We start from the raw sequence: 10298 nt of genomic DNA on the forward strand, positions 1-10298 counted from the left end.
CAGTGACTTTTTATCTCACAATTCTGATTCATTTTCTTGCAACTGCAAGTTTATATATCACAATTCTGACATTTTTCTCCCAGTATAGAGCGTTTTCATGACTTGTCATCAATCGGTCATACTGGCGGCACTGAACTGAACAAAACTCATATTTTGCTGATTATTGCTGCTGAAAATGGTCAATTATTGTCATGTTTTGGGTTGTACTAATTGGTCAGACTGGGAAAGACATTTAGAGTACTATAGACTGCCAAAAGTTATAACAAATCAAGTAGAAGAGTGCAAAAAGCTGAGGAACAAAATGTGTTTGTGGTTGTCCAAGCTGAACCAGGATTTCCAGAGCAAGAATCTTGACAACATTTGTGTTAGCTCTTATCATTTCCCGTCGAGTCAGGTAGGTAAATATCTTAATACTGCTCGTACGTATCTTTACCACCTATTAACTTAAGTTTGTCAAAATATTGCACCCTTTCCTGCTTCCTAAGTACTTCTCCATATGATTTAGCAGCTTCCAACGTTTTTAGACAACATAAATTAGCAAAACAGCATATTTAGTAGTACATTAACTATGCGATCCACGCTGTTGTTTACATCCGAGTATCGCCAGTATGGCTGCGCATCCGGGTAACTGACCAAATCGTGACGAAAGTTCAAACCCTCAATCCACCAACCTGCAGTTAACGGTAAAACTGTTTGCACTACAAGCCAGTGATAATACATAAAAATTAGAGGGTAAGACACGCCAATGTACAATATCAAGCAGGAAAACAAGTTCTTTGTACAGCTAAAAATAGCTGAACCCATTACAAAATGACCACGCCTGCTTTATGGGAAAAATAAGGTGAATAAAGTCCAATTCTGAGGGGAAAAAAGCCTGATATTTTCTCAGAATTGCGAGTTTATATCTCACATTTCTGACTTAAAAACTCGCAATTGCGTGTTATGAAGTCAGAACTGCAAAATATAAACTTAAGTTTAAGTCTCAATTGGGAGTTTTTTCTCGCAATTGCGAGTTTATATTACGCAATTCTGACTTTATAACTGGAAAAAAATCAGAAATGCGAGAAGTAAACACCAAGAAAGTCAGAATCGTGAGGTAAAAAGTTTTATTCAGTGGCTGAAACTGGCTTCCATAGTCTTATGTCCATCAAGGCTGCATTTATTTGATCAAAAGTACAGTAAAAACGGTAATACCGCGAACTATTACACTGTTTTCTATTGTAAATATTTTTAAAACGTTATTTCTGTGATGCAAAGCTAATTTTTCATCGTCATTACTCCGGTCGTCAGTGTCACGTGATCTTTCAGAAATCGTTCTTTGACCGGTAGCGTAAATTTTGTACCATATATGTCGTAATAACGTGGTATTCTGATACCATCACTGCACATTTGGTACCGCATTGAATACTGCATTTGGTAGGCTGTGAATGACTTGCTATCCAGTGTAAGTTAATGATTCATAATATCTGCTGGAAAACTTCCACTGTACACTCTAACTAGAGCCGTATAAACCACATATCTGCTTGATAAGGGCTGGTATATTACAAGTGAATCATTATATAGAATTTTAAATAATTATGTTGCTAAAGACCAACTGTGGCTATCATAACAACACAATGAAAACAGACATTTTTAATCTCAGAGAGGCTATCCTGGTTAAATAAAGGTTAAATGAGATAAAAAGAAAGAAAATATATTACAATAACTATTATACCTATTATGTTATTAAAATCAAATAATTATATTACAATTAAAAATATACAATGCATTCAAATTAATAGCAACAATTAATACTGTAGTAGCAGTAGTAGTGGTAAAATTGTGTTTCTAAGCACTTTTTTTCTGATAGCCATCTCTGTTTACTTTGTAAATTGGTGAACGTTGGCCGTCATGTGCTTCATTCTTTCATTTTGAGCTCAATACAGGAAGCTTGTCATAAACCACATGTAGTTTCGCGTTAGGTGCAGAGAATCAAGTGTTTGTGGCTTGTCAGTGTCTGTGACTCTCAAACTTGTAACATCGCTTTTAACTGTGACCGTTTGCCGGATCAGCCGTCTGAAGGGATGATATGGCGTTGCTGGCCTTCCTTCTTATCTGTTGCCTTCAGACGTTCTGCACAACATGTCAGGCGAATGAACAAGGTAGAGTATTTCTAATGTATTTTCTTTATGATCTGTATTGTTATAATCGTTAAGATGTCAGGAAGTAAAAACACACATAGTTACATGATTAACTAAAGCAGACAAACCGGTTCAGTGAGAATTTTTCATGTGATCAAGTGTGAAATGAGTTCACTTTGGGTCTGTTGAATGTGCACTGATGTGAAACCTGTATGTTTATATGTTTCAGCTTCTCTGAAGTTTGTTGGGATTGGAGACTGGGGTGGACTTCCTATTTACCCTTACTACACACCGCATGAGTTTGACACAGCCAGTGAATTGGGCAGAATCGCTCAGAGCTCAGGTCTGGACTTTGTCCTCAGTCTTGGAGATCATTTCTACTTCAGTGGGGTCAAAGACGTAGATGACACCCGCTTTAAGGTGAACACCAGGTTAAGTCACTTGTGAGCTGGTTTATCTCCTCCTAAATTTCTGTCTTAGGTGCTTGTGAAATGTGCACATAACTTTTTGAGGGGTCTGTCATGCAAAATGGGTTTCCTCATGGTTAATGTGTACAGCTAGCAGCTTGAAAGTCTGATGATGTAACCAGGATCAGACAGGTTAAAGAGCAGACAGTGATAGTGTGCGCAGGGTACTCCAGCTCAATGAACTGTCTTTACACCTTTTGATCATCTGATGTAGTTTGTGTGACAGATGAATTGGTCCCTCTAGTGGGAGAAGAACAGAATACGGTAAAGCCGATGCAATGCAATAAAATAAGCTTAAATGCATTTAGAAGCAAAAAAAAAAAAAAAAAAAAAAAAAAAAAAAACAATTAAAAAAATAAAATAATAAAAACAAAACAGAAATTAAAGAAAATAAAATAATAAAAAATAATAAAACAAAACATAAAAGAAAAGAAAAAGTAAAGAATCATGGCACAGTGTTTTATTTTATGGTATTTTATATGGTTACCTTGGATTTACGCATTAAGACATAAAATAAACATAAACATAAAATAAAATAAAACAGAATGTAAAATAAAAGAAAATAAAAATAACAGAATCATGTCACAAAATAAAATAATCACAGCACAGTGTTTTATTTTAAGGTGTTTTGTAAGGTTACTGGTTTAAATTACGCATTAAGAAATAAAATAAAATAAAATAATCAAGAAACAGTGTTTTATTTCGAGATGTTTTATATAGTTACCTGTTGAAATTACACATTAAGAAATAAAATAAAATAAAAATAAATAAAATAAAATAAAATAAAATAATTAAGAAACAGTGTTTTATTTTAGGGGGTTTTATAAGGTTACCAGTTGAAATTAAGCATTAAGAAATAAAATAAAATAATAAATAATTAAATAAAATAAATAAAATAAAATAATTACAGCACAGTGTTTTATTTTAAGGTGTTTTATAAGGTTACCAGCTGAAATTATGCATTAAGAAATAAAATAAATAAATAATAAAATAAATAATCAAGAAACAGTGTTTTATTTCAAGGTGTTTTATATGGTTACCTGTTGAAATTATGCATTAAGAAATAAAATAAAATAAAAAAATAAAAATAAAATAAATAAAATAATCAAGAAACAGTGTTTTATTTTATGGGGTTTTATATGGTTACCTCGGATTTACGCATTTAGAAATAAAAACAAAACATAAAATAAAATAAAACAAAATAAAACAGAACATAAAATAAAAGAAAGTAAAAATAAAAGAATCATGGCACAAAACAAAATAAAAGAATCAAGGCACAGTGTTTTTTTTAATTTGAATAAAATAAAATAAAATAATCAAGAAACAGTGTTTTATTTCAAGGTGTTTTATATTATTACCTGTTAAAATTACACATTAGGAAATAAAATAAAATAAAAATATATAAATAAAAATAAAATAAATAAAATAATAATGAAACAGTGTTTTATTTCAAGGTGTTTTATATAGTTACCTGTTGAATTTACACATTTAGAAATAAAATAAAATAATAAGTAATCAAGGCACAGTGTTTTATTTTTAAAGTTTTTTATAAGGTTACCAGTTGAATGTACATATTAAGAAATAAAATAAAATAATAAAAAATAGAATGAAAGAAAAGAAAAGAAAAGAAATGAAAAAAGAAAGAGAAGAAAAAAAAGAAAAGAATCATGGCACAGTGATTTAACATTTTTAAAAGATTTTATTCTATATATAATATTTTGTTATATATAATTACATAAAGTATTTCTATTAATATTTTACTAATATATTATATAACAGAATATATAATATATTATAGTAATATAATAGTAGCAATTTCTAATTTAATCATATAATCTAATTTAATTATATAGATGTTTTGAAGTTGTAACGCAGCTCTACTTTTCAGTCTACCTATGAGAGTGTGTTCTCTCACCCCGTGTTGATGTCCGTGCCGTGGTACCTGGTAGCAGGAAATCACGATCACCGTGGAAACATATCAGCCCAGATCGCTTACTCAAACAGATCTAAACGATGGTGAGTGAGGTCAAAGGTCAAGCTCTGTGTAATGTAAACATGGCCATTCATTCATGACAACAGAGCGCTGCTGTTAATATTTGACAGGATCTACCCAGACCTTTACTACGAGTTGAACTTCAAGATTCCTCACAGCAACACATCCATCACAGTTCTGATGATTGACACAGTGGTTCTGTGTGGAAACACCTATGACGGACTTGAGCCTGTCGGTCCGGAAAACTACGCAGCCGCTAAACAACATCTGAAATGGATCAAGAATAAACTTGAAAACACCAAGTGAGTTATTAATGCAACAGTAGCTGCCTAAGATCCAAATGCAAACACTCTGCCCAATATCTAATAGAAGAACAAACAACACTGAAATCCAATGTGAATAATCACAGGACGTGTTTTGCTTTCACTGGGCAAACATTAGTCCCGTAACAGGAATTTTAGGGCATGTTTTTAAAGGCCCTGACCTGCCACACTCCTTCCACTCCTCCATTGTCACATTCTTGCAATTATTAGCTCTCAACATCTTCAACGCCTCACATTCACAGTCACATCCAGCCAAGATATGACCTGGAAAACACTCCGGGCATTCAATACTAAAAATAAGACCAGCTCTTAAAGGGACAGTTCACACAAAAATGAAAATGACACAATGATTTACTCACCCTCAAGCCATCCTATGTATATATGACTTTCTCCTTTCAGACGAATACAATCAGAGTTATATTAAAAATGTTCTGGCTCTTCCAAGCTTTATAATGGAAGTAAATGGGTGTTGAAATTTTAAATTCCAAAAAAGTGCATCCATCCATCATAAAAAGTAATAATAAAATGATCAATCTCTAGCTTACGCTAACTATCATACGCAGAGAACATGAAGTACAAAACAAAGATTTGTAAGGAAAAATATTGGATTTCGATATAAGCCAAGAGGAAACTGGTTTTAGGGCTATTTTTATACTGATTAATCTATAGACTAATTTATCGATTAATCTAAATGATTAATTTTCCCTCTAAAAAAAAAAATAAACAAATTTATTATTTATTTTAATTTACACAGTATTTCTGAAAAAAAGAAATAACAATAATACATAAATTTTTTTTTAAATAAAATTAATTCATTGGAAATTCGTTGAAATTCATTGCTTCTGATTATTAAATTTTAATGAAACCATTAAAATGGTTAAAATACCAAAACAGAATTTGGCAAAAAATTAAATTGTAAAACTCAATTAATAGGGCACTATAATTATAAAAAAAAAAAAAAAAAAAATTGTGGTAATAAAAATAGATGTACGTGAACAGTAGCCTTTAAAATGACTTAAAATGCATATATAATAGCAATGAGGCAATAATAATTAGTTCAAATAAAGTATCAAAAGCAAGAAATCATATGTTTGTTTTTTTTTTTTAACAAAACTGTTAAAATACATATTGTATTATAAACAATAGAACTAATGTACAGGTCCTTTTCAAAAAATTAGCATATTGTGATAAAGTTCATTATTTTCTGTAATGTACTGATAAACATTAGACTTTCATATATTTTAGATTCATTACACACAACTGAAGTAGTTTCAAGCCTTTTATTGTTTTAATATTGATGATTTTGGCATACAGCTCATGAAAACCCAAAATTCCTATCTCAAAAAATTAGCATATCATGAAAAGGTTCTCTAAACGAGCTATTAACCTAATCATCTGAATCAACTAATTAACTCTAAACACCTGCAAAAGATTCCTGAGGCTTTTAAAAACTCCCAGCCTGGTTCATTACTCAAAACCGCAATCATGGGTAAGATTGCCCACCTGACTGCTGTCCAGAAGGCCATCATTGACACCCTCAAGCAAGAGGGTAAGACACAGAAAGAAATTTCTGAACAAATAGGCTGTTCCCAGAGTGCTGTATCAAGGCACCTCTGTGGGAAGGAAAAAGTGTGGCAGAAAACACTGCACGACGAGAAGAGGTGACCGGACCCTGAGGAAGATTGTGGAGAAGGACCGATTCCAGACCTTGGGGGACCTGCGGAAGCAGTGGACTGAGTCTGGAGTAGAAACATCCAGAGCCACCGTGTACAGGCGTGTGCAGGAAATGGGCTACAGGTGCCGCATTCCCCAGGTCAAGCCACTTTTGAACCAGAAACAGCGGCAGAAGCGCCTGACCTGGGCTACAGAGAAGCAGCACTGGACTGTTGCTCAGTGGTCCAAAGTACTTTTTTCGGATGAAAGCAAATTTTGCATGTCATTCGGAAATCAAGGCGCCAGAGTCTGGAGGAAGACTGGGGAGAGGGAAATGCCAAAATGCCTGAAGTCCAGTGTCAAGTACCCACAGTCAGTGATGGTCTGGGGTGCCATGTCAGCTGCGGTCAATGCAGCTAGCTATCAGGAGATTTTGGAGCACTTCATGCTTCCATCTGCTGAAAAGCTTTCTGGAGATGAAGACTTCATTTTTCAGCACGACCTGGCACCTGCTCACAGTGCCAAAACCACTGGTAAATGGTTTACTGACCATGGTATTACTGTGCTCAATTGGCCTGCCAACTCTCCTGACCTGAACCCCATAGAGAATCTGTGGGATATTGTGAAGAGAAAGTTGAGAGACGCAAGACCCAACACTCTGGATGAGCTTAAGGCCGCTATCGAAGCATCCTGGGCCTCCATAACACCTCAGCAGTGCCACAGGCTGATTGCCTCCATGCCACGCCGCATTGAAGCAGTCATTTCTGCAAAAGGATTCCCGACCAAGTATTGAGTGCATAACTGAACATAATTATTTGAAGGTTGACTTTTTTTGTATTAAAAACACTTTTCTTTTATTGGTCGGATGAAATATGCTAATTTTGAGATAGGAATTTTGGGTTTTCATGAGCTGTATGCCAAAATCATCAATATTAAAACAATAAAAGGCTTGAAACTACTTCAGTTGTGTGTAATGAATCTAAAATATATGAAAGTCTAATGTTTATCAGTACATTACAGAAAATAATGAACTTTATCACAATATGCTAATTTTTTGAAAAGGACCTGTACATTACGCATTACAACAAAGGCCTGCAGAGGGCGGTAATGGCCTGACATTTACTGCGCGATCTAATCCTTGTTTAATATTGACTAAACATAGTTCAATTCAAATGTCCACTTCACAGAAATGCTATAGCCTCTGTAATTTAATGAATATATGGACATAAAAATATTCTCACCGGAGCTTACGCTACGCCTTCATCCTATGTCATCCGCTGGAACACCACTCGTAAATGTGTACGACAGTTAGCAGAAGAGATTACAGTTTAAAATACGAATATTTTTCTTACACAAACACATCGATTTGCTTCACAAGATTTTGAGCCGTGTGAAGCACTTTTTATGATGGATGAATGCACTTTATTGGACTTTAACATTTTAACGCCCATTTACTGCCATTATAAAGCTTGGAAGACCCAGGACAACTCCAACTGCATTCGTCTGAAAGAAGAAAGTCATATACACCTAGGGATGGCTTAAGGGTGAGAAAATAATAGGGTAATTTTCATTTTTTGGTGGACTACGCAGCGATTTAACAAGTATTCACTAGTAAGAATTGTGTCAGTAAGACTGACGTCATAAAACTGGGCAATTAAAAAAGAATTTTCACCCAAAATGCAAATTCTACCATTGTATTTTGACTTATAACTTGCAGAATGATGAAAGGTTATGCTCCCGGTTACGTTATCTTTTGTGTTTAATGTACAAACTGTCAACAGCCAGATAAAACTAAACTCAAACAAAACATGCCCTCACATGCACGGGGGAATTACAGTAAAAAAATTCCACTGAGTATAATAGCAGCAAACGCTCACAGCTGTTTTCCACAACAGAAGTGAAACAAGGCTTAAATTCATCAAATGAGTTTATAATTATTGCATCTTTTGGTTGTTTTTGCTTTCATCCTTAGGTCAGATTTTGTCATTGTGGCCGGTCATTATCCAGTCTGGTCTATTGGACATCATGGACCAACCAAGTGTTTGATATCACAACTCAGACCTCTTCTGAAGAAGTACAGCGTCTCCTTATATCTGAGTGGTCATGACCACAGTCTACAGGTTGGTATCTTGAAAATAACATTACCATATAACAAAAAATCAAGCAGTACTATAACTTTTCAATAAGAGAAATTTGCTGAAAATGTACTTACCTTAAGGCCATCCAAGATGTAGATGAGTTGGAGATGATTTGGAGAAATTTAGCATTGCATCACTTGCTCACCAATGGATCCTCTGCAGTGAATGGGTGCCGTTAGAATGAGAGTCCAAACAGCTGATAAAAAAAAATCACAATAATCCACAAGTAATCCACACCGCTCCAGTACATCAATTAACATCTTGTGAAGTGAAAAGCTGCATGTTTATAAGAAACAAATCCATAATCAAGACATTTTTAACTTCAAACTGTTGCTTCCTGCTGAAATTTGAATCCATAATCCATAATATTGCTTTCTACCTTAAAAATGTTGTCTGTTCTGAATAAAGAAAGAAATATGCACAGATCAAGCACCATTTATAAGTGAAAACAGTACAAAACAGTTCTAAACAAATATGTTGGTGGAGTTTGATGTTGGAGGACAGCAGGGGATGGACTTTTTCACTGAAGAAAGTGTTATTATTTTGGCCAGAAGCAATGGTTTGAAGTTAAAACGCCTTATAATGATCAGCTTTTCGCTTCACAAGATATTAATTGATGTACTGGAGTGGCGTAGGTTTACTTGTGGATTATTGTGATGTTTTTATCAACAGTTTGGACTCTCATTCTGACGGCACCCATTCACTGCAGTTCAAAGCTACGTTTCTCCAAATCTGTTCCGACCCTTGATAGTGACTTTTCATGCAACGGAACTATAAATATTATTATTTTTACAAATGTTTTCTATTTCATCAGTTTATCAGAGAAGATGATGGAAGTTCATACGTCGTCAGTGGAACTGGAGTCAATGCGGAAATTTTCACTGACCACAGACACAGCTTCCCGTCGTCTTGGCAGCTGTTCTCCAACGCCGTCAATCAGACGACAGGAGCGTTCGTGTATTTTGAAGTCAACACAAGTGAGATGTTGATAAATTACATCCAGGAAGACGGGAAGTGTGTGTACCAAACATCCGTCCCTAAACGTAAAGTCCAACTTTGACGTCATTTGCCCTTGTCTGCATTTAATGAACAGAACAGTCACTTTACCAAAAGTTATTTCTATTTGCACCAAATGTCTTTATTATATATTTGTATGTATATTTTATATCTAGTTTTAGCTGTATTTTAGTTTTAGATTTCTGTTTAGCTTGCTATGTATAAAATAAAAACATTTTTATTGCTTAGATTGAAAAAAAATACATTCTGGTCTTGGACTTTGTATAGAGCATTTTTTTTTCCAGATATTTTATGTGATATATATATGCACATACACACATATATATACACACACACTACCAGTCCAAGTTTTTGGACAGTAATATTTATTTTTTTATTATTATTTTTTTTAAAGACATCTCTTCTGCTCACCAAGCCTGCATTTATTTGATCGAAAATACAGCGAAATTGGTAAAATTTTGAAATATTTTTACTATTTAAAATAACTTTTCTATTTGAATATATTTTAAAATGTAATTTATTCTTTATATTTATTTTTTTTGGGAAAGAAATGATAGAAATTAATACTTTTATTTAGCAAGGATGCT

General features: G+C 33.9%; 1 protein-coding gene across 1 annotated transcript; it reads left to right on the forward strand.

The window, feature by feature from the left end:
- Positions 1 to 1894: 1894 nt before the first annotated feature.
- Positions 1895 to 9939, forward strand: acp5b (acid phosphatase 5b, tartrate resistant). The gene is made up of 6 exons (XM_051098524.1): positions 1895 to 2141; positions 2350 to 2540; positions 4476 to 4603; positions 4691 to 4882; positions 8529 to 8676; positions 9509 to 9939. Exons 1-6 carry the CDS (start codon positions 2069 to 2071, stop codon positions 9752 to 9754), a joined length of 978 nt encoding a protein of 325 aa, XP_050954481.1. The 5' UTR covers positions 1895 to 2068; the 3' UTR covers positions 9755 to 9939.
- Positions 9940 to 10298: the final 359 nt, after the last annotated feature.

This window comes from Labeo rohita, chromosome 24, assembly GCF_022985175.1.
Source record: "Labeo rohita strain BAU-BD-2019 chromosome 24, IGBB_LRoh.1.0, whole genome shotgun sequence".
NCBI lineage: Eukaryota > Metazoa > Chordata > Actinopteri > Cypriniformes > Cyprinidae > Labeo > Labeo rohita.